Source organism: Emiliania huxleyi (genome assembly GCF_000372725.1).
Source record: "Emiliania huxleyi CCMP1516 unplaced genomic scaffold EMIHUscaffold_8, whole genome shotgun sequence".
Taxonomy (NCBI): Eukaryota; Haptophyta; order Isochrysidales; family Noelaerhabdaceae; genus Emiliania; species Emiliania huxleyi.
Genome location: NW_005196021.1, coordinates 950,502 through 972,152, shown reverse-complemented (window position 1 = coordinate 972,152; position 21,651 = coordinate 950,502). Strand labels below are relative to the sequence as shown.

At 66.6% G+C, this 21,651-nt stretch overlaps 5 protein-coding genes across 5 annotated transcripts in view; 3 read left to right on the top strand and 2 right to left on the bottom strand.

Annotated features, from left to right (window-relative positions):
• EMIHUDRAFT_461898 (hypothetical protein) overlaps positions 1-1,436 on the top strand; it is a gene marked incomplete at both ends in the record, with an annotated part of 5,153 nt that extends 3,717 nt beyond the window's left edge. Inside the window, one exon of the mRNA XM_005759629.1 lies at positions 609-1,436. Coding sequence (XP_005759686.1) covers positions 609-1,436 — 828 coding nt within the window. The remainder of the gene's footprint in view (positions 1-608) is intronic.
• Positions 1,437-4,072: 2,636 nt separating this feature from the next.
• Positions 4,073-5,417, bottom strand: EMIHUDRAFT_97072 (hypothetical protein; the record flags this gene model as incomplete). Its single annotated transcript, XM_005759628.1, has 3 exons — positions 4,073-4,315; positions 4,396-4,554; positions 4,815-5,417. The coding sequence occupies 3 exons, from the start codon at positions 5,415-5,417 to the stop codon at positions 4,073-4,075; spliced, it is 1,005 nt and encodes a 334-aa protein (XP_005759685.1).
• Positions 5,418-6,722: 1,305 nt separating this feature from the next.
• On the top strand, positions 6,723-11,461 carry AP1 (alkaline phosphatase). Its single transcript, XM_005759627.1, has 11 exons — positions 6,723-6,759; positions 6,831-6,964; positions 7,056-7,203; positions 7,374-7,589; positions 7,693-7,938; positions 8,016-9,501; positions 9,610-9,760; positions 9,867-10,050; positions 10,122-10,501; positions 10,550-10,562; positions 10,621-11,461. The coding sequence occupies exons 2-9, from the start codon at positions 6,858-6,860 to the stop codon at positions 10,167-10,169; spliced, it is 2,586 nt and encodes an 861-aa protein (XP_005759684.1). The 5' UTR covers positions 6,723-6,759; positions 6,831-6,857; the 3' UTR covers positions 10,170-10,501; positions 10,550-10,562; positions 10,621-11,461.
• A 5,109-nt stretch (positions 11,462-16,570) lies between these two features.
• Positions 16,571-19,014, top strand: EMIHUDRAFT_433035 (sulfite oxidase). The gene is made up of 6 exons (XM_005759626.1): positions 16,571-17,071; positions 17,185-17,380; positions 17,457-17,560; positions 17,734-17,902; positions 18,043-18,268; positions 18,523-19,014. Exons 1-6 carry the CDS (start codon positions 16,587-16,589, stop codon positions 18,687-18,689), a joined length of 1,347 nt encoding a protein of 448 aa, XP_005759683.1. The 5' UTR covers positions 16,571-16,586; the 3' UTR covers positions 18,690-19,014.
• Positions 19,015-20,676: 1,662 nt separating this feature from the next.
• On the bottom strand, positions 20,677-21,528 carry EMIHUDRAFT_55122 (short chain dehydrogenase; the record flags this gene model as incomplete). The annotated part of the gene is made up of 1 exon (XM_005759625.1): positions 20,677-21,528. A coding segment is annotated over one exon (852 nt), but the record flags the coding sequence as incomplete, so codon positions are not given.
• Between the last annotated feature and the right edge of the window lie 123 nt (positions 21,529-21,651).

Genomic DNA, 21,651 nt, shown 5'->3' with positions numbered 1-21,651 from the left:
AACCGGCAGGGGAAAAAGGCCGTGGAGGCGTTTGGCCCCCACAAGCCTGGCGGCGGAGGCGGAAAGGGAAAGGAGAACATTTTTGGCCCGGGCCAGGAGGGGGGCCCGTTCGGCGGAAAGGGTGGGGGGGGGGACGCGTTTTTTTCCCCCCCCCCCCCCCTTGAAATCGAGGGGGGTCGCTTGGGCCGAAATTTTCCCCTTTCCACCTCCTTTCCCCTCCTTTCCCCTCCTTTTTTTTTTTTCCTGGGTTCCTTTCCTTTCCCCCTTTCCTTTTTTCCCTCCTTTTTTCCCCTCCCCTCCCCTTTCCCGGGGAGGGCGAGAGCCCCCCCCCCTTTTTCCCCTCCCTGGGGAGGCCGAGAGCCCCCCCCCCCCCCCCCCCGGGACGCCCTTGGCCCGCCTCCAGCCGTGACACCTGGCCGCCGTGACTCAGGTCGTTTGGCCTGACCGAGAGCGCCCTCGCCACGCTCCTCGGCGAGGAGGAGGCGATGGCCGCCACGGACGCGGAGATTGAGCGGGCGCTCGCCGCGAAGAACGACCTCGAGGCGTCGGCCGGCGCGCGCCGAACGACCCACGAGCCCTCTCGGAACCTTCTCTGAGCCTTCCTGCAGGCGTCGGTCTATGCGGCGCGCGCCGACCTGTCCGACGCGCTGGCCCCGTTCGCTTCGGAGGCGGAGAGGGCGCCGCTCGAGTCGGCGCTGTGCGAGACGGAGGAGTGGATTTACGACGAGGGCGAGGACGCGCCCCGCGAGGCGTACGAGGCCAAGGCCGACGCCCTCTCCCAGCTGATGGCGGTGCCGCGGGGTCGCGCCGCGCTGCGTGCAGAGCGGATGGCCGATGCCGACCGCTTGCGCGCGCTCGCCGACGAGGCGCGCAAGGCGGTGGCGCGCGCGCGCCCTCCCGGGGCGCGGGGGTCGGCCGCCGCGTCGGAGGCTTTGGAGGCGCTCGCTGCGGCGCGAGGCCGCGTGGAGGCGGCGGCGGAGGAGGCGGCGGAGGCGTGCTTGGGCGCGGAGGCGGCGCTCGCCGACGTGTCGGACATTGAGGGCGTCGGTGCGGCTCCGGCGGCGGCGCGGGTGAAGGAGCTCCTCGTTGAGGTCGAGGACGCGGCCGCCGAGTGGCGCCACAAGCTGCAGGCGGCGGAGCGGGCGGCGGCGAAGGCAGAGGCGGCGGAGAAGGCGGCGGCGGAGCAGGCGGCGGAGGCGGAGGCGGCGGAGGCGGCGGCGGAGGCGGAGGCGGAGGCGGAGGCGGAGGCGGAGGCGGCAAACAGCCACGAGGAGGGGGGAGATGATACAGCGTTCGCAGATGCGGCGGCTGCTGAAGGAGCCGAGTCGGGCAGTGAGGCGGGCAGCGTTTTGCCCGAGGATTGTGGCGAGCCGGGGGCCGCTGCGGAGGCGTCAGAATTGGAAGAGGAGTTGGCGGGTGAGCCTGCGCCGCCGTGATTGCTCTCAGTGTGTGTACCTTCTCAGGTAGACAATTAGGAATCATACATGGACATCTCTACCCAACATCGGAAGATCCTTGGACTGTAGATCGTAGATGCCTTTTAGAGATCTCATAAGTGGCAAATCTCCTGCCAAGAGCAGCAGTAGAGCTCTAGATTGAGGACAAAGAATTCTCTCTTCGCGATGTCCACCCCGCCGCGCCGCCGCTCGCGCCGCCCCGCCGCCTCCGCCACCGCCGCTACCTCGCCAGACGCGCCGCCGCCCGCCCGGCTCCTCGACCTCCCCAGGGAGCTCCTCGAGCGCGCCCTCTCTTGCTGCGACAGCCCCGTCGACATCGCTCGCGTCGCGGCCGTCTCGCTGCTCTTCCACGCCTCGCTCGCAGAGCAGGGCATCCGCTTGTGGGCGCAAGAGCGCGGCTTCGAGCTGCCGGCGCAGCCCGAGGACGATATCTGCGCCGTGCGGTGGCTGTGCTATTCTGCGCTGCTGCGCGAGTCCAACCCGCCGGCGAGGGCGGCGGCAGGCAAAACGCACAGCCTCTTCATCGACGGCGAGGGGCGGCTCTCGTCGTGCGGCTCTGCGCCGTGGTTCAGCCCTGGGGTACTCGGCCACGGCGAGGGCGTGACGCAGCTCACCACACCGACCCGCCTGCCGTCGACGCTGGGCGGCGAGCGCGCCGCGAGCGTGTCGGCTGGAGGATACCACAGCCTCGCCCTGACCGCCGATGGCGTCTGGAGCTGGGGCGAAGGAGGCTTTGGCCAGTTGGGCCACGGCGACCAGCAGGACCAGTGGCAGCCGAAGAAGATCGAGGCCTTTGCTGGCCAGCGCATCGTCGCTGTGTCGGCAGCAGAAATGCACAGCCTCGCCATCACAGCCGACGGATCTGTCTGGAGCTGGGGCCGCGGATGCAATGGCCGGCTGGGCCACGGCGACGAGCAGGACCAGCTGCTGCCGAAGAAGGTCGAGGCCTTGGTTGGCCAGCGCGTTGTCGCCGTGGCGGCGGGAGCCGTGCATACCATCGTCATCACCGCCGACGGCGCCGTCTGGAGCTGGGGCTGGGGAGCCTCAGGCAAGTTGGGCCACGGCGACGAGCAGATCCAGTTGCTGCCGAGGAAGGTCGAGGCCTTCGCTGGCCAGCGCATCGTCGCTGTCTCGGCTGGAGATGGCCACAACCTCGCCCTCACCGCCGACGGCGACCTCTGGAGCTGGGGCGGCGGATACCGCGGCAAGCTGGGCCACGGCGACGAGCAGATCCAGTTGCTGCCGAAGAAGATCGAGGCCTTTGCTGGCCAGCGCATCGTCGCTGTCTCGGCTGGAGATGGCCACAACCTCGCCATCACAGCCGACGGATCTGTCTGGAGCTGGGGCCGCGGATGCAATGGCCGGTTGGGCCACGGCGACGCGCAGAACCAGCTGCTGCCCAAGAAGATCCAGGGCTTTGCTGGCCAGCGCGTCGTCGCTGTGTCGGCTGGACGCAGCCACAGCCTCTCCATCACCGCCAGTGGCGCCGTCTTTACTTGGGGCAAGGGCGAGAGCGGCTGCCTAGGCCACGGAGAGGACCTGTCGAACCAGCTGCTGCCCAAGAAGGTCGAGGAGTGGGTGTCGGGGCAGTGATGAGAAAGGGCGAAAGGGTCCAAGGCTCTGTGTTGCCGCGTTGCCCACGTGCCTATTCGCCACCTGCAAACGTATCCGAGTCCCTTGGTTTTGGAACGCCTTGGTGCCCCGTCGATATCGAGGGGACTGGCGCGCACTGGCACTATGACCCAGGTACTGAGTACACCACCGACAGGTTCGGCACCGGGCACCGCCTCGGTATACAAAATGCGCCTGCGGGCGGACCCTTACAGATCACAGATCACACCACAGGACTTGATTTGCCAACAAAAACCGGACCGTCCACCCAATGTACACAAAAAAAGGTGAGCTCTCTCAAGAACTCTCGTTGTTTCAACTTTGCGCGCGGCTATACGCCCTCCTCGCCTCGAGGAGACTCGCCTGCAAGTCGGCGTCGGCGGGTGCCAGCCGCGCCGCCTCGCCAAAGGCGCGCACCGCCCGGCCGAGGCTCCCTCGGGACCCAATCGCGCGGCCAACCTTACCAGGGCGAGGGCCCCAAAGGGCGAGGAGGAGGGGGGTGAGGAAGGGCGCGGGGGGGGGATTGAGGGTCGGTGAGGGTGAGACAGGGGGGGAGGCCGTGCCGGCGTGGGCGAAGCTAGGAGGGGAGGGGTAGGACGGAAGGCAATTGCGGGCGCCTACTCGCGTAGGCGGGCTGGGAAGAGGGAGGCTGACCTCGCCGAGCCGGGCAAAGAGCGTGGCGTCGTCGGGCGCGAGGCGAACCTAACAGTGGGGATGCGCAAGAGTCGAGGCGTGGAGTAGATAGACGGCCTCGTGCCCTGCGTTCGTAACGCGTGCCCACCCCACAAAGATCCCTGCACAAAGACCGCAGCATGGGCCGGAAACCGCTCCCGCAACCCATCTCTCTACACTCTACCCGAGGTGTGCCCGACGTATCATTCTTCACACCGCGTCGCGAAAGGCAGCCTCCGCCTCGTCCAGCCGGCGCATTGCGTACAGCGTCACGCCCAAGTTATTTTGCGCCTGTGTCGTGAAGACAACAGAGCCGGGGCGGGAATAGGGCATCAGTGTATTCGGAGCACCGCGCGAATACGAGGGCTACGAATACACCGAATACGGCTGAGAATAGTTGAGCACATGCACATGTCCCCTCGTGTGCTAGTCGGAACACACGGACTCTGCCCTCCCCCTCTACGGTTCCGCGCCGCCGCGTCGTCAGGCTGCTGCGCCGCCGCCCTCTGCAGCAGCGGCAGCGCCTCGGCGTGCCTCCCCGCCTGCTCGAGCTGCGCGGCGAGCAGGCTGAGCACCTGCCAGAGGCGGCGGGAGAGGCGGTGTTGGGCTCCCTGGGCCGGAGGCGCAAGCTGGCCGAGCACACTGCGCGCGGAACCGCAGCTGGCGGCGAGGAGACCGCGTCGCCCGACAGCGCGCCCGCCGCCTCGCCGGTCCCAGTCCACGCGCCGAGCACTCGTCGGTGGAGCTCAAGGGCGGTGTCGGCGCCGCCGCCGCCGCCGCGAAGCCACGCGATGAGTGCGACACGCGCACCTGTCTGCACGCGCAGAGGGGGAGGTGAGGGGGGGGGGTGAGGGGGGGTGAGGAGGGGAGAGGGGAGAGGGGTGGAGGTGGGGAGGCGGGGAGGTCGAGAGGCGAGGGCCCGCCTGCACGCGGAGTTGGGACGAGTTGGGGTGAGGGCTGAGGCGAGGAGGTGAGAGAGGCGAGAGTGGTGAGGGGAGAGCGGCGAGAGGCGAGAGAGGGAGGCAGAGGGCGGAGCCGTTGGCCCGCCTGCACACGCGTGACCCGGTGCGGCACCGCCGCCGGGAAGACGACGAGGTCGCCGACCCCGCGCGGCGCCACGCTCGCACCAACCTCCAGCTCGCCGCCCTCGTACTCACCCGGAGAAGAGAGCTGCAGAGCGATGGCGAGCAGCCTCCCGGCACGGCCCGCCGAAGCGTCGGCCGCCGCCTGCTCGACCGACTGGTCGACGTGCCAGCCAAAATGGTCGGCAGGCGAAACGTATGTGGACACGATCGGCGCCTCGAGGCCGTCGCTCTCCGCGCGGGAGAGTCTCCACAAGCTGCGATCGGCGGTGAGCGCCAGCGAGAGCAGGCGCTGCTTCGCCCAGGCCGGAAGCTCGAGAGCGCCGCTCGGTCCATCCGACCGGAAGCCGTCTCCCACGACATACGTTCGCGAGACCCACGGCGCGTCGGAGTTCGGATTTGAGCGGACGTCGGCGGTGGCGTTTGTGGCGGCGGAGCGCGAGGCCTCTCGCAGCTTGGCGCACTCGGAAGGCGTAAATGCGCCGAGAAACGAGGCGCTGAGGCCGGCGGCGCCGGCGACGAAGTTGTTGGCGACGCAGGTTTCGGCGGCGCCAGTGATACTGGTGCTGATGAGGATAAAGAGTAGCCGGAACATGGCCGACGGCCTTTCGTTACGGAGAAAAAAGAAATTTAGATGCTCTCGCTGGCACAACACTGTCACTCATCTAAGGAAGAGGCGCGTCACTTCATGCGGAAGCTCGACAAACACACAGCGAGGGCGACAGCAAGAGTTGAACGGGAGGCGCCGGACTCAAAAGACACCGCCACATTCCTGAGACGAGCGAGGGCAGCCTCCTTAAAGGCGAAAGGGTCTAGATTTGGGGCGCTCGCCGAAGAGGAGTACGACAAAATAGCACCCGTGATTGCCTGCACGCTACCCGCACTCACGGACTCCATACCCGAAAGAAAGAGAAGGGAGCTTGCGGGAGAGGTGACGAGTGAACTACAGGTAGTGGGGAAGGCAGCCTCGATTGCCATACAGACATGGGTGCGAAACAACGACAAGACCAAGGCACGGGCAGAGGAACGAGAGAAGAATATAGGGTGGATAAAACGCCTGTTCACGGCATGGAGGGTGAGCCACACCGAACGTACCGAGCGAAGATCGCCTCAACGATTGGGGTAGGGGCCCCAACTCGTGTGAGGCTACTACATCGCAGGTACTCACTGAGGAGCGTCTTCTCATATGAAGGGTCTTCATCCCTCTTGCCAGTCTCCACGGAGTTTCTCCATGAACTCAGGACGCGACGTACGTCCAAGCACGTTCCGCGTGCCTCGTGGCCGCGCTCGCTCTTTGCGTGCTGCTCCTGCAGCTCTCTCGCTGCTCTTCCTGGCCCGGCGCCGTGCCAGCTCTGTGGCCGCGCCAGGCTCTGCGACCGCGCCAGCACTCTGGCTGCGCCGGTTCTTCGCTTTCACCCGTATTGCAATAAGAGCAGCTCCGCTCCCAACCAAGATGACTGGCTGGTGACGCCTACGCACTGAATTCCTCGGGAAACTAGAGAGAGAGGAAACGGGTTCCAACAAGAAACGAAAACCAGGCATGGTGCTCAAAAATCCCTCTTGAGGGTTCTCTTGGTACTTGGAGCACTTGGAGTGTTATCAGTTTTTGTTTTCTTTCTTTCACACAACACCATGCCTGCGGCGAGGGAGGGCGGTCGAGAGCACGGAGCTAAGTGCCTCGCCGTCCTCGCAGGAGTCGCTTACTTAGGCGGCTCCTCTCTCTCTTCTTCCTGTCTGTGGTGCAGAGATAGCTAAATGCAGTTTTGTTTTCTTTCTTTCAAAAAACAGCGGCCGGTGTATCCCTCCAGGGGAAACAAGGCTGCAAAAGCGTACTCAAAAATCAGCCCCGGCGGAGATGCAGGCATATATGGTTCGGCCGTGATATGCAATCCTCCGTCGGCCTAAGCCCTAAAGCCCTAACCCCTCGGCCTTTCCAGGTGGTCGCCATAGCTTTCCCAGGAGCGCTCGCGCTCCCCGAATACTCACGCCCGCCACCCCCTCGCCGCAGCGCTCGTCCTCACGTCTTCTGCTCGCAATGCTGTACTCGCTCCCAGCGCTCCTCCTCGCGTTTGCGTCGCAACCCGAGCCGTGCCCCGAGCCGATCGTCTGCCCAACGTGCCCTGTGCTCCCCGAGGAAGCGACGTGCGCGCGGATCGCCCCACACTCCCGCCAATCCACGTCGCCGTCACCACCTTCCTGACGCCGTGCATCATCCTCCTGACACCTCATCCAGGTGCCAGGCTGGCGACGGGCGCCGCCGCCTCGCCCTCGCGTCTACCAACGAGTACCTGACGGCGCCGAGGGACCACGTCTTCACGCCCGAGCACATGTCGAACCCAAGCGCATACGAGCCGGCGCGCCAGACGTGCGCGATGGTCAAGGCGCCGCCTCACCCCACCGCCGCTCACCCCACCGCCGCCCTCGCCGCCGCCGCCCTCGCGACCCCCGCCCAGCCCGCCTCCGCGGAGCCCGCCGCCGCCCTCGCCGCCACGCCCACGCCTTTACCACTCAGCCCGCCGCCGTCGAGCCCACCACCGCCCTCGCCGCGCAGACGGGCTACGACATGCACTGCTGCAACGCCTCGGCCGAGGAGCCCTTCAATCCCGTCTCGACCATCACCGACTTCAACTGCTTCGTGGAGGCGGGCGCCCACATCGTCCACGCCGAGGGCTTCTCTGGCGCCAAGATCGACTCGCTCCTCACCGCCTCGGAGTGCACGCACCACGATCCCCTCTTCAACTGGCAGCTCAGCCCGCGCCACCCGGAGGTGCCTCCACCAGCCACCCTCTGCGCTCTGCCAGAGCCCCAGCCGAGCCGCCCAACACAACCCGCCTTCCCCGCTTCTCGAACCCAGCCTCCTGCCGCCCCAGGGAGACTTCTGCTACGTCGGCTCGTTTGACGGCCTCAACGCGATGCCCATCCTCGGCAACGGCATGATGCAGACGATGGCCACCGGCAAATCGTACATGCGCACCTTCATCAACACCGAGATCCGCGGGCAAGTCGGCGCCCAGTCTGCGCAGTGGGCCATCTCCACCTCCGAGGACAAGGGCGGCTTCGGCGAGCTCCCGCCCGCCCCCGAGGACATCCTCATCATGCACGGGGCGATGGAGCAGGCTCCGACTCAGCCCCCGCCCTGCCCCTCCCAGCCCTCACGCCCAGCCCCCCCCCCCCCCCCTCCTGCCACCTTCAGTTCGCCGACCTCGACCGCGAGACGCTCGAGGTCGTCAACGGCGGGCAGACCGTCAAGAAGGTCTTCACCGCCCGCGGCTTCCCCTACAACACGGTCATCCCGCCGACCGCCACCTCCGAGGCCGCGTACACGATCGTCAAGAAGCACTCCGACCTGCACATCAACGTGAAGAACTCGCTCAAGAACCCCGACGGCACGTACACCGTCGTCACCGAGCCGAACGAGCCGTTCTGCCCCGCGTCGCCGCTCGACCCGGTCCCCGAGGGCACCGATCTGCGCTTCTGCGGCCTGTACGGCCACTGCGGCTCCAAGATCTCCTACAAGCACGAGTACTCGTACACCGTGGACGGCGTGCCAGCCTACGGCGCGGCGGAGGGCGTCGGCTCGGAGGACGAATTTGTGCTCGTCGCGCAGGAAGGCGGCGCGTCCTTCAACCCGCCCGCCGGCTCGTCCCCCTCCGCTCCCACCGGCACCGTGCAGATCCTCGACGTGCGCCGTGGCCACTGGTACCAGCTGCCGCACCTCAGCGTCGGCACCATCGAGATGGCCTTCACCATCTCCACCGGCCACCCCGACTACATCGCCATCGGCATCGAGGACTACGGTGACTCCTCGTGCGGCTCCGGCTGGACGGTCTGGCTCGGCAAGAAGGACAAGACGTCGCCCCACTTCCTGGACCGCAACGGGCTCGGCATCAACCAGGGCCGCCTCTACCGCTTCGTCGCCGCCAACGGCGAGACCGACATGGCAACCTTCGTCAACTGGCCCGCGTCGGGCGCCTTCGAGTACCCGCAGGTCGACCTCCCTGGCACGCTCGAGCCGATCGACGCCATGTTCGACGGCCGGTACGGCGAGTTCGAGGACGGATACGAGTGGACGCGCCCGTCCACAAACTGCGCCATGACCGTCTCGGGCAAGACGCCGCTGCGCATGACGGGCGTGTCAAAGCAGGAGTGGGGCGGCACCAACCCGGACAAGCCCAACCAGTGGGCCATCGCCGAGACGGGCCTCGGAAAGACCAAGACCACGGACGGCGAGCCGAAGTGGGACAAGTCGACCCTGCCGCTCGGCAGCGACCGCGCGTCGACGCTCATCTTCCTCGAGGCGGAGTTCAAGGCGGCGCTCGACGCGCTCGACAGCGTCGTCGTGCGCGAGGGCGGCGTCGCCTCGCGCAACGGCTCGCCGCTCCCCGAGTCGATCTCCGCAAAAGTTTACCACATCATGGCGGACCAGGTGGTGATGGGTCCGCAGCGCGAGGCGGGCCTCTCGTACGTCGACTCCCTCTACTGGGGCAAGGGCGACAACGTCTTCTTCGCCGAGGACTCGAACGCGCCTGGCGGCTACAACATCGCCGGCATCTACAACCTCGAAACGCGCAAGACGGTCACCATCGCCGGAGCCATCGGCGACGACAACGTCAAGTTCAACAACGTGGCCAACGTGCCGGCCGGCTCGATCCACCGGCGCTCCGACCAAGAGCTGACCGGCGCGCTCCACCCGCCCGCACCGCCCGCCCGCCCCGCGACCGAGTCCGCACTGCGGCGGCGCACCCACACAGTGACCCACACGCAACCACACCGAATCCGCCCCTCAGGCTGGTTCGACGCGTCGGCCTCGCTCACCTGCGACGTGGACGCCTCCACCGGCACGTGCTCGCCCCAAGAGATGTACGACACGCAGACCTCCAAGCACATGATCCTCAACAACCAGATGAAGGGCTACGGCGAGGGCTGCATGGACTACGGGTGCGCGCCCAAATCCGACGTCTCGAACCCTGCCCGAACCCTGCCCCGGAGCCCCTCCGCCTTCCCTATAGCCTATACGCCTCTGTGCCTCCCGCCTCTGCCTCAGGTTCTACTACACGGCGCAAATGATGTACATCGCCATCCCCGAGTTCGACTGGGCGACGACCACCCTCGCCGCGCCGACGCCGGAAGGCTCGCGCCGCCGCAAGCTCGAGCTCGCCGAGAAGAAGAAGTTTGAGAAGCAGCCGCGCCGCCGCAAGCTCTTTGAGGAGTGCACCGAAGACCTGGAGGTGCGACGTGGGGGCGGACGGCGCACACTGTCGTGTGAACAGCGACTCTTCACATCGCGTGCTGTGGACAGGGCGCGTGGACCGACGACGACGAGTTCCAGGAGTGCCAGCTTCACTAGGCTGCGCTGCCCGACCGCCCCCGCGCTTCCTGCCGCGTCCAAGAGTCGCAAGCACACGCGCCCCTGTCGCTCGCGCTTCTCTGGAGAGCGCGCGCAGAGGCTCGCCTCGATGACGCGGCGTGGAGATAGTGCCCCCCCCCCCCCTAGCTTGGGGCGAGTGCCCCTACTTAGGAGTGCCCGTGCCGTTCCCGATTTGGAGCATGCGGTTCGCCGCTTCCGCTCTCTGCTGGGATAGTGTTCGTCGAGCCGCTTTTGCCCCCCCTCCCCCGGCCTGGAGCATGCTCTTGATGTCCGCCTCTGCTCTCCGCCTGCGCGGCGCCCTTCCTGTAGAGTTAAAAAGAGAATCTTTCTGCTGCGCTCATGTGAACGTGTGTGTAGAGTACACGTGTCACAATACTTTAGTTCCAGCCGAGCGAGATAACGAGACGAAGGCTTGTGGGTTGGAGACGCACGTTTGACAAACGATTATTGAGCCGCGTGCGACAGCGTCAGGCCAGCGCTTCGGTTCGCGGTTCGCAGTGTGCAGAGAGGCTTACACGTGGGACACACTTATACTCGTACGGTGATTTCGCGCGGCTGGCTGCTTGCCCCTCGCGTCCCTCAGGGGGGGGCGAGGACCGAGCGCACCGCGTCGGCGTCGAGCGCGACTCCGGCGTCTGCCGCCCGGCGCAACGGCTCGTCGACGCTGTTGGCGCCAATCAAATGCCAGGCTGTCGTCTGTGCGCGCTGCCCGATGCGCTCAACACGCGCCCTGGCCTGCGACTCGAGCAGCACCGAGGAGAGCACGTCCACGAAGACGACGTGCTGCGCGCAGGTGAGCGTGAGGCCCGCGGCAGCGGGGCCCGCCTCGAGCACGATGGCGGAGCACGATGGCTCGGTCTGGAAGACGTCGACCGCCCGCCCCGCCGACAGCCTCTCGCGCCACTCCTTGGGCCACCACTTGCCGCCGCCGCCCTCCTTGAGAGAGACGGTGCCGACGCCGCGCTGCCGCAGCAGCGCCCCGATCAGTGGGACTGCCTCGGCGAACCGCGTAAAGACCACCGCCTTCTCGCCCGCGGCAACCACGTGCTCCTTAAGCAGCTTTGCCAGAGCCAGCAGCTTGCTGCTCCCGCCGAGCACCTCCCAGCCACGGCGCTCGCCGCCACTGACACAAGCGTTCGCGCTGGCGTCGGCCAGCGCCTTGATGCGTGCGTAGCGTGCGCGGTGCCGCTCCACGCGCCGCAGCAGCTCGGCCCGCGTCTTCTCCTCGCTCAGCTCGCGCCCAAGACGGCTGGCCTGTAGCAGGGGGGGCGGAAGGGAGGCGCGATTGAGGGAGGCAGAGGGTGAGAGGGGGGTGGGGGGGGGGGGGAGAAACAGAGAGGAAGAGAGCAGACAAGGGAGCTCGCCTGCAGCTTTGGCCGCGTCGCCTGCCGTGCGGCGTTGAGCTCCGCCACCAGCGCGTCGCTGTCGGGGCGCCCTTGCCCCCACGCTCCGAAACGGCGCATGTAGACGCCGTTCATGATCCTCCCAGCAAAGAAGGTGTCCTGCTCCTCGGAGCTCGGCGGCTCGCGCTCGCCCAGCAGGCCGTACAGCAGCTGCGAGGGGAAGGTGGCGGGCCGAAGGCCGACAGGGAAGGTGCGGACGCACTCATCGGGCATCAGCCGCCGCTCGGCAATCAGCCGCATCTCCTCGCGCTCGCGGAAGAGGTCGCCTAGGGGCGGAGAGAAGAGCCCGGTCTATAGCACGCGTGAACATGGCAGCCGCTCGCGGAAATGGGGGTCGCCGAGGTCGGAGCCGAGGCAGAGCATGTATTGAGTGACGAAGCCGCACTGGCCTGCCGGCCGCGCGAGCGCCACGATGCCGCCATCGTCGATCATGCCCATCTCGGCGATGCCCTGACGGAACCTCGCCAGCGTCGACGCGTCTAGCTCGACCTCCTCGAAGCGCAGCGCCTAATCTCGGGTGATCTCGGGTGGTCTCGGCGGATCTCGGGCGTCCTGCTCGACCTCCTCGACGCGCAGCGCCAGGAACGGCGCCACGTCGGCCCACCGCACACGCGGGTCGTCGAGCGGCACGAGGGGTCGGCCGTGCTCGCGCGTGGGGCGGCCGCTGGCGGGGACGTCGCTCGGAGGGAAGAAGCCTGTCCATGTCGGGGACGTGTCGTGGACATGTCTCGGGCAGGCAAACGACACGTCGCGGAGGGAAGAAGCCGAGGTAGCGGCGCAGGACGGAGAGGACGCCGTCCGAGTTGCTCTCCGAGAGCGCCCACCGCGCTAGCCGGCCTGAGGGGCATGTCTCGAACATGTCATGGACGTGTCCTCGACATGTCCCCAGCGCCCACCGCGCGAGCCGGCCGATGCCGACGGCGCCCTTGCAGAGCGTCTCGGTGCTCAACACGAGATCGAGCGCGTCATGCGTGAGTCGCCTCCGCCGCGCCTCCTCCGCCGCGGCGCGCTCGCGAGCGGCGTGGGGCGCGTCGGGCGGCGGCGGCGGCGGCAGCGGCGGCCCAACCATGCCTGCCAACGCGAGCGGAGAAGAGGCGGGAGAGAGGTCGACTTTGAGCGCCAGTCCGCCGCGTGCAGCACAGACTTGATCTCGGCTGATCTCGGCTGATCTCGGCTGATCTCGGCTGATCTCGGCTGATCTCGGCTGGTCTCGGCTGATGACGCGTGCCGCGGTGCATCACAAACTTGAGCGCAACCAGCTGCTGCAGCACCTCGACATCGGCGCCCTGCAGCGAAGAAGACGGAGAAGGACAGGGTCGTACAGGAGGAGGAGGCGAAGGGGGAGGTGGGGACGGAGGCAGTGGGGGGAGAGGAGGTAGCGACAGAGGCGGTGGAGAGAAGTGCGGGGGGGGTGGGGGGGGAGTGGGGGGGGGGAGAAGGGGTGGAGGAAAGGGAGGAGGCAGGCCTGCAGCTCGCCGCTTCCGAGCGCGTGCTTCTCCACCGCCTCGCGCAGCAAAGAGTGCGCGCTGTCCGCCGCCGCGCGCGCCGCGCTGAGTAGCGACGGCCAGAGCGGCTGCGAGCGCCGGACGCCGTCGCACTTGTGCAGCGGCAGCGTGTAGCCGCGCCTAGTCGCGGGCCATCTCGCGTCATCTCGAGAGGAGGCCACTTGTGCGGCGGCGGCGGCGTGTCGCCGCGCCGCCACGCTGCCGCCGCGTCCTCGACCACCGCGCCGCCGCCGGAGCACGCCGCCGCCGCCTCGACGAGCTCTCCCACCAGCTCGACGGCGACGCCCTTGGCCTAGTCTCGGCTCACCCCGGCTCATCCCGGCTCATCTCGGCTAGTCTCGACGGCGGCGCCCTTTTGCCTTGCGCGCGGCTGCGGCGCTGCTCGAAACGAGGCCTAGAGGGCTCGGGGAAGGCGGCTACAAAGCGGCTTCTGCGAGGCTGGTGGCCGCCGCTGGAGACGACGACCCTGACGCTGCAGCCTTTCGGCCTCGACGGCGAGCTTCGCCTTTCGGCCCCACTCGCTCCAAAGCGCGGGCGAGAGCAGCGCGCGCTGCGCGTGCTCGACCTATAAGAAGGCGCGTACAAGGCTCCTGGTAGGCTCAGCCGGCGAGAGCAGCGCGCGCGTGCTCGTCCGGCACAGACTGCTCGGCTGATCTCGGCTGATCTCGGCTGATCTCGGCTAATCTCGGCTAATCCCGACCAAGACCAGCTGCTGCTCGAGGGACGCGCCCGGCGGCTGCTTGTCTAGCAACGCGCGCGCCGCAGGCAGCACAAACTCGGCGTGCAGCACCTGAAAAGGAAGGTTCCTGGAGGCTTCCTAGAGCGCTCCTAGAAGGCCGCAGCACAAGCTCTGCGTGCAAGCACCTTCTCCTCCTCGCTCAGCTCAAAGGCAAACGTGCGCGCTACCTGCTTGGGCGCACCTCGGCTAGACTCCGGCTGGCCTCAGCTGATCTCGGCTGATCTCGCTCGGCTGCATCTCGGCTGACCTCGGCTGCATCTCGGCTGACCTCGGCTGACCTCGGCTGACCTCGGCTGCATATCGACTGACCTCGGCTGACCTCGGCTGACCTCGGCTGATCTCGGCTGATCTCGGCTGATCTCGGCTGATCTCGGGGTGGCGCGCCTGCTTGGGCACGCGGATCTGACTCCCGACCTGCTCCTTGGTGCGCCGCAGGAAGAGCGGCCGCAGCACGGCGCGCAGCTCGTCGAGATGACCACCCTCGACCGCGCGCCTGCCCGAGCCCCAGAGCGACAACTGTGTCTCGGCCATATCCCGGCCACATCTCGCCGAGACGGCCGCCCTCGGCCGCGCGCCTCCACACCGCCTCCAGCTGGCTCGCCTCGCCCGCCACAAAGTTGATGAGGTGGCGGATGTCGGCCAGCCGCCCCGCCTCCATCGGAGTGCCCGACACGGCCCAGCGATGCACGGCGCGAACGAGCCGCACCGTCCTCCCCGCCGCGTACGACGTCGGCGCCTGTGGGACGTGTCTCGGACATGTCATGGACGCGTCCTCGACATGCACCCGTCCCTCCCGCCGCGTGCGTCGTCGGCGCCTTTTGCACCTCGTCGAGGACGACCCGCCAAAAGGTGAGGTACTTGAGCGGCGACGGGCGAGCGTCCGAGTCCGCCTCTCTCGCGCGCAGCCCCAGGCCTGTGGACATGTCTCTCACATGTCACAGGACGCGTCCTCGACATGTCCGCCCGGCGAGCGCGCGGCAGTCAGGCCGGCGCGGCGCTCGCGGCTGCTCTCAAAGAAGCGGTCGATGTGGACCAGCTCCTTCATCAGCACCTCGTACGTCGCGAGCACGACGTCTGCCTCCGCGAGCCGCTCGACCTATCGCCATGTCTCGGGACATGTGAGCGACGCGTGTCCCGGACATGTCATGTCCGCCTCTCCGCTGGCCACTCGACCTAGCGGAGGGCGCAGCCTTGCTGTGGCGGGTACAAGGCGGGCTGTGCCGGCTGCTCCATCCTCGGCTGCACCTCACGCGCGACAGCCGCGGCGTCGCCCGCCGCAGGGCATCCCGCAAAGCTGACCACCTACACAGGAAGCGTGCTATAGAAGGTCCGAGCAGTGCCTAGAAGGCGCCGGGATCAAAGCGGACCACCTTCAAGCCGGGCGCGTGCCGCGCGAGCTCCTCCTTCCACTGCCCCTCGATGACGGGCGTGCAGCAGATCAGAGTCGCGCCGCACTTGCGTGCCTCCGAACCGAGCGGCCGCTGCGCTTGCAGCGGCGCTTGCGGCTGCCGCACTTGCGGCCGCAGATCGTCGCAACGGTGGCTGGCGACGAGCGCGGCGCACATAACCGTCTTGCCAGTGCCCTGCTCGTCGCCGAGAATGCCGCCGTGGATGCCGTCCAGAGCTCGCTCACGTCCAACCATCCACTGGAGCGCCTGCAGCTGGTAGTGGTAGAGCTGCAGGTCGGCAGCGAGGCCGGCGTCGGCCGGCTTAGCGGCGGCCGCCAGGGAGGAACCATCGTTGATGGTGTCAAGAAAGTTGGGCGGGACGAGCGGACGCTGGCTCGACGGGACGAGCGGGCGCTGGCTCGACGCGGGGCGGGAGAACTCGCGGCTGCTTGACGCCATTCGGCGCACGTTTTCTTCCGCTTGTAAAATTCTTTTTGAGGATCAGCGGCGCACAGCCTCGCGCTGAGATAGGCCGGAGCATTCCAGTTGCCGTCGCGTCACTCAGGTCCCGCGTGTGCAAATGTGCGTGGACGTGGAGGCGCGGCGCGCGAGCATGTGGGACGAAGGTTTCGCCTCTGGGGGGGCGCGGGGGCCCTAGAGGGTACCCATGTGGGACCTCCTCCGGCTCCCTCTCGTCTCCAGCCCTGCGAGGGACCATCTTGATTGCCACCTCGCTCCCGTCAAGGCGAGAAATTGCATGGTGGACGGGCCCGTTGCCGACCCCAAGCGTTCGGCCGGAGAGGACGTAGGGGCCCACGCGACGAGGCCGCGGCCTCCTCCGCTCCTCCACGCGCGTGGGCTCGCCCATTTGGCCAACGCAGGAGGCTTGAGCTAATGAGCTCATTGATGATGAGTCGCCGAAATTCACGTGTTTTCTTTCGGGTCGTCCTTGCGAAAAGAAATCGGCACGCCATTTTTTTCCTCGCCGCCCTGGACCCATTGTTTTTTTATGTTGCAAAAATCTCTCTCTCTGTGTGTGTGTTTTCCGTCCAGAAACAAGTGCAAATACGCGAAAATACACGTCTTTTCCAGCCCAGGTTCAAATACACAAAATACAGACTTAACATCTAGGCTCGGTACATGCGACGTGGGCGAGGACACTAGCGACGACGAGTCGAACGACGAGGAGGACTGCGACCTGCTCGGCGCTCACGCCAACGGCGAGCCCATCGCACGCGGGGCCTCGGGGGGGGGGGGGGGGTTAACCCTCGGTGGCGGCGGCCTCCATGGGCCACCCTATATCGCTCTGTGTTTGAAGCCACAAAAAAATCCATCCGCTGGCTGGCTCTCCCTTGTCATCCATGACCCGGCACGCTGAGAGCTCCGAGTTCCTCGCCGCGGCCAAGACAGAAGCTGCGCGTGCGGTCGAGCACCGTAAAAAGGTGCTCGAACACGTCGGAGCCGAGGCCTTCACCGTCGACGACTTCCACAAGGAGGAGCCGGGCGACTGGAAGCACACGACCGGGCGTTCCGACGTGACACCGGCGGAGCTGCAGCTCGGCAAGCGGTGCCACGGCGCGCATGTCGAGACTCTGTCCGCCGACATCACGCCAGCGGGCTCGCACTACCTCCTCATCCACTTTGACGTGCCGCTCATCGACCCGAGCGCATACCGGCTCAAGATCCACGGCCTCGTCGACAAGGAGGTGAGCCTGTCCCTCGCCGACATCAAGAGGCGGAAGGCACAGACCGCCTCCGTCCTCATGGCTTGCGCCGGCAACGGGCGGATGGGCCTCACGGAGCGCTTCACCTCGCACGTGCCTTGGGGCCCCGACGCGTTTGGCTGGTGCTTGTTTCGCATCCCGCACTGCTCCGTCCCTCGCCTCACCGCGCCCTCCCAATCTCACGCGCCCTGCTTCACCTTGCTCCCATACCTCACACCTCGCCTCCTCCCATCAGCGCCGACTGGACGGGCTGCTCGCTGGCGGAGCTGCTGCAGGAGGTCGGCGTCAAAGACGGTGCGGCGCAGGTCATCTTTACGGGCGCGGACAAGGGCGTCGAGTGGAACACCGTCGACTACTTTCGCCGCTCGCTGACGGTCGAGCAGGCGATGACGGGCCACGTTATGCTCTGCTGGCAGATGAACGGCGCGGACGTTGCTGCCACCTCACCCTCACCCTAAACCTGACTCCAACCCTAACCCTACCCCCAGCCGGTGGCTAGGCGCGGACTTGCTGCCGTGCCACGGCGCGCCGGTGCGGATCATCGTGCCGGGCTGGTACGGCATGGCCTCGGTCAAGTGGCTCACCTCGATCGAGATCACCTCGGGCGGCTGGTGAGGGGCCCTAGAAGCGGCTAGAAGCGGAGAAAAGACTCGCGTACTCCAGCTCTCACCACTCGAGAGGGCGCGCATGCAGCTAGCTGTACTCGGCCGCCGTCTCGCGTATGCAGTCGTATTCGGCCGCGCGTACTCGGCTCGACCTGACGTTGGCGTACCTCGCGACGCAGGTGGGGGACCGAGATGGACGTGTACTGCTACCGCCGCTCGCGGCTCGACCCGACGCCGCTGCCGATCGAGCAGCTGCCCGTCCGCGCAATGATGGCGCCGCCGGGCCACCCGGACTTTTACTCGCGCACGCGGCTGCTCGCGCCGGGCGTGGTGCGCGTCCGCGGCAAGGTCTGGCCCTTCCCGAGCCTCGCACCTTCAATGCCGTGCCAGCTCCTCTCTGCAGACGTGGAAGCCGCGAGGGATAGCCTGGCCCCACCGCCTCGTGTGTGTGGAGCAGTTCACCTCAGGTTCACCTGGCCTTGCCGTAGGTCTGGGCCGGCGCCGTCGACATCGACTACGTCGAGTTTTCGAGCGACGGCGCAAAGACGTGGCAGAGGGCAGAGGTGGGCGACAAGTCGGGCGCCTTTGGGTGGGCCGCGTGGCACTTTGACTGGGACGCGAAAACGGAAGGGTCGTACGTCCTCTCTTGCCGCGGGGTCGACGCCGCCGGCCGGACGCAGGACCCGCTCTGCGACGACCAGTTCAACTACACGGGTGCGCATATACCCGGGGGGCGCGAGGGGACCCGAGAGGACCCGAGACGTACGCAGAGACGGATCAATTGAGCAGTCACTCTCAAGACGGACTGCTGATAGAGACACCGCCGAGGACCTGCGAGCAGCCTCTCTCCACCTCTCTCCACCCGCCCCTCCGCATCTCCGCCCCAGCGTCTCCGCGCGCCCGCCCGCACCACCTGCCAACACGTCCATGGCACGCCTCCCACGCCTCTGGTTCCGCCCCGTCCGAAGGCATGGGCTCCACGCAGCCGCAGCTGGTCTACGTCCGGGTGACGGCGGACATCGAGACGGTTGGAGGCAGCATCAACCTCGAGGTGGAGGAGGAGGCGGCCAAGAAGCCGGAGGTGATGGAGAAGGCGCAGTGGGACGGCCTCTACCGCGCACCTGGCAGCCAGTAGCCCGGCTTGAGCCGACGACTGTCCACTGCAGCTGCTTGCTTGGCACTTACCTGCTACCTCGGACCCTGCACCTGTACCTGTCCGTTGCGCCGTTGGATTGCGCCGCTGGAGGGTCTCGTGCTGCTGTACAACTCCTTGCCCCCACTGCGCCGCGGAGACGAGAGAGAGGCCCGTCCGTGCATGATTGCGCTTGCGATCAGTACCGCGTAGAGTAGTGTCTCGACCTGAGTGTCTTGACCGGCCGCGGCGCACCGGTCGTAGAGAGCCGCGTGGTAGAGAGGGGACGGATGTTTTTGATTTTATGTATGTAAAAGAGGGAAGGTGAGTTTTGGACGGAGGGTGGACGCGTCCGAGCGGGCCCCGGGGGGGTCGAGTCAGCCTGACACGTGACAGGCGCTGGGAAAAGAGCGCTCCTGCCTCCCCGTCGAGGGTGTGTGTGTATCTTCGATATTGACTGAAGATGAGGTTGAGCGGCCGTGGCCTGTGGGTCGGCCCGTGCACACAGCTCACCGACGCGAGAGAGACAGCAGGTGGACACCGATGGGGTGCGCAACGAAGGTAGCCCCCGCCCCGCGCCCACCACCCAGCCCGCTGTGCACGAGAGTGACGAGCTCTGTCTTCAAACGGCTCTAATCTAACGTAAAGAGTCTGGGCGCGCCTTTCTTTACGCCAATACGGCCCTAGAGACGACACAGACATCACAGAGCAGGTTCGAGAGAGGACGCGTTTGTGCAGATGGGCATCTCTCTTGACTTTTCGCTATCACTTCACGGCCCTTGCTCTGCACGGATCGCATGGATCGCCCGGCGCATCGCCTGCGTCCATGCGCTGCTCCCATCGGCCGCCTGCCAGTGCGTGTCAAAGTGGCCCGCGCCTTTGCACTCTAGAACCTCTACCCGCACGCGCTTCGCGAGAGCGGGCCGGCTTGCGACGATTCGCTGCAGCTCCCTCGCTTGGGCCCTCTGCAATAGCTGCTCGTCTTCATTCGTGCCATAGGTGAAGTGGACGTGTGGCGGGAGGTCCTCGGCCTCGGCCGTCTCCAGGCTTGCAAGTGCTGACGACTCTACCGCCGTCTCCCTGTTCGCCGGCCTGCCAAGCACTGGCAGCAGTATGTTTGCGCGATCGAGGAGGGCAAAGAGCAGCCAGATGAGCGGTCTCGTAAGCCAGAAGCGCCACATCCACCGGAAGGGGGAAAGGTCCTTGGCGCGCAGCCCGAGCGGGCCTGAGACCACGAATAGCGCCCGGATGGCGGACGGGTCTAGCCCACGAGAGCGCAACAATGCCGGGGCGAGGCCGAGGCATGAGGCGAGACGGCGCCAGAGAGTAGACAAGTGTTACCATCAACAGAGGAGAAGGATCTGACTTCAGGGCCAATGTGGCCAAGCGCTGGTAGCGTGCTTTTACCTCACACCCACGGTCTCACAGTGTGCCGGCAGTCGCCGAGCAGTGTCGCTCACACAAGCCACAGCACAAGTACAAGTGACTGAGGGCCAGTGAGGGCGAGCCCATCGCTGTCACAGCTGTGGCAGCCGCACAGTAAAGCCGTAGGCTGTGCCAACTGTGCAGAGTGTGTGAGCAGCAGAGGAGCTGCTCTCCAGGCTTCTGGCGCAAAGAGCTGCATGCCGCCGAAGGCGCTGACTCGAGGTTCGCCTCGAGCGCGGCGCAGCGCGCGGGGGTTGAGAGGCTTGAGCTTGAGGGACACCGTTTATTACCAAGGAGTGTGTTGGACTTTTCACTCCGGACAAAAACCGCTGCACAGTGGACGGTACGGGCCGTGCAGCGGTCATAGCGGCGAGGCGCGGGACCGTCTGTGGCGAAGTGGAAGGTCGCGTCCCTCGATTTCCTCAGCTCACCCTCCATCCTCTATGCTCTAAATCTCTGCTCTCTGCTGCTCTCTCTCTCACAGTCACACCTCAAAGACTCCCACTGCTCCCTCACATGCGGCCCATAGGCCCGCCTTAGATGCCACATCTATTTTCACCCGTGGCGGCGCAATGACGAGGCGCACCGGTGGCCCTGAGTAGCCGTTCGGCCCCCAGCACTCGCCAGACTCCACGGACGGGTCACAGACGCACTTCAGCTGGCCGAGGCAGCCATCCTCAACAGACGCCACCGCGCCAAAGTCCACAGGCTTGCCAGGGTTGAAGACACCCTGCACGTGTTCGTACATGTCCGTGCCGCACACGCCCGGCGTGCAAGCGAGCGCCCTGACACGACTGCCGCGCGCTCGCAGCTTCTCATCAAGCGCACTGGTGAAGAGGAGATTGGCAAGCTTGCTCTGATGGTAGCGAGCGTTTGCGCCTGTAGGCCCACCGAGTGCACCACCGCTGCCTGCCGCAAAATATGCTGCGTCGAAGCCGGGCGGCCCCATCCCGCTGCCACTTGACATGGACACGACCCGTGCATCGCCAGTCGCGCTGGCGGCTGCCTCGAGAGCCGGCAGAAGCTCCCGCGCGAGCAGAAAGTGGGAGAGCACGTTGGTGGCGATCGTAATATCGTAACCGTCTTTGGAAGGCTCGTCTGGCATCAGCATGATGCCCGCGTTGCAGCAGAGCACGTCGAGGCGCAAGCCCTCCGCCGCAAGCTGCGAGCTCAGCTTGTCCGCTGCCGCTCGCACGCTGGAGAAGTCGAGGAGATCGCACGCGATTTGCTGCGGCATCGGACTGCCTGCCGCGGTGCACTCGGCAGTGAGCTCGACGAGAGCCCTCGCAGAAGCTTCTGAATCACGATTCAACAAGAAGAGTTGTGCGCCCTTTTTGGCGAGCGTCAGCGCCGTTACGTAGCCCAGCCCACGGGAGCAGCCGGTAATGGCCACCGTCCGGCCGGACATGGAAGGCAACGCCTTCACAAACGTTGGGTAGTGGATTGAGGCCGCTTGCGGTGCAGCGACGGCTGAGACGAGCCAAGCGAACATGGGGCGAACGAAAAATAAAAAGAATTCGATGACCGCACATGATTCCCG

Bases quoted from the DNA above. Each gene is read 5' to 3' on its own strand.
- AP1 (XM_005759627.1), top strand. From the start codon at position 6,858: ATGCTGTACTCGCTCCCAGCGCTCCTCCTCGCGTTTGCGTCGCAACCC. The intron at 9,502-9,609 runs GCGCGCTCCACC...TCCGCCCCTCAG, and splicing joins CTCCGACCAAGAGCTGACCG to GCTGGTTCGACGCGTCGGCC. The intron at 9,761-9,866 runs GTGCGCGCCCAA...CCTCTGCCTCAG, and splicing joins GAGGGCTGCATGGACTACGG to GTTCTACTACACGGCGCAAA.
- EMIHUDRAFT_433035 (XM_005759626.1), top strand. From the start codon at position 16,587: ATGACCCGGCACGCTGAGAGCTCCGAGTTCCTCGCCGCGGCCAAGACA. The intron at 17,072-17,184 runs GTGCTTGTTTCG...TCCTCCCATCAG, and splicing joins GGCCCCGACGCGTTTGGCTG to CGCCGACTGGACGGGCTGCT. The intron at 17,381-17,456 runs GTTGCTGCCACC...CTAGGCGCGGAC, and splicing joins GGCAGATGAACGGCGCGGAC to TTGCTGCCGTGCCACGGCGC.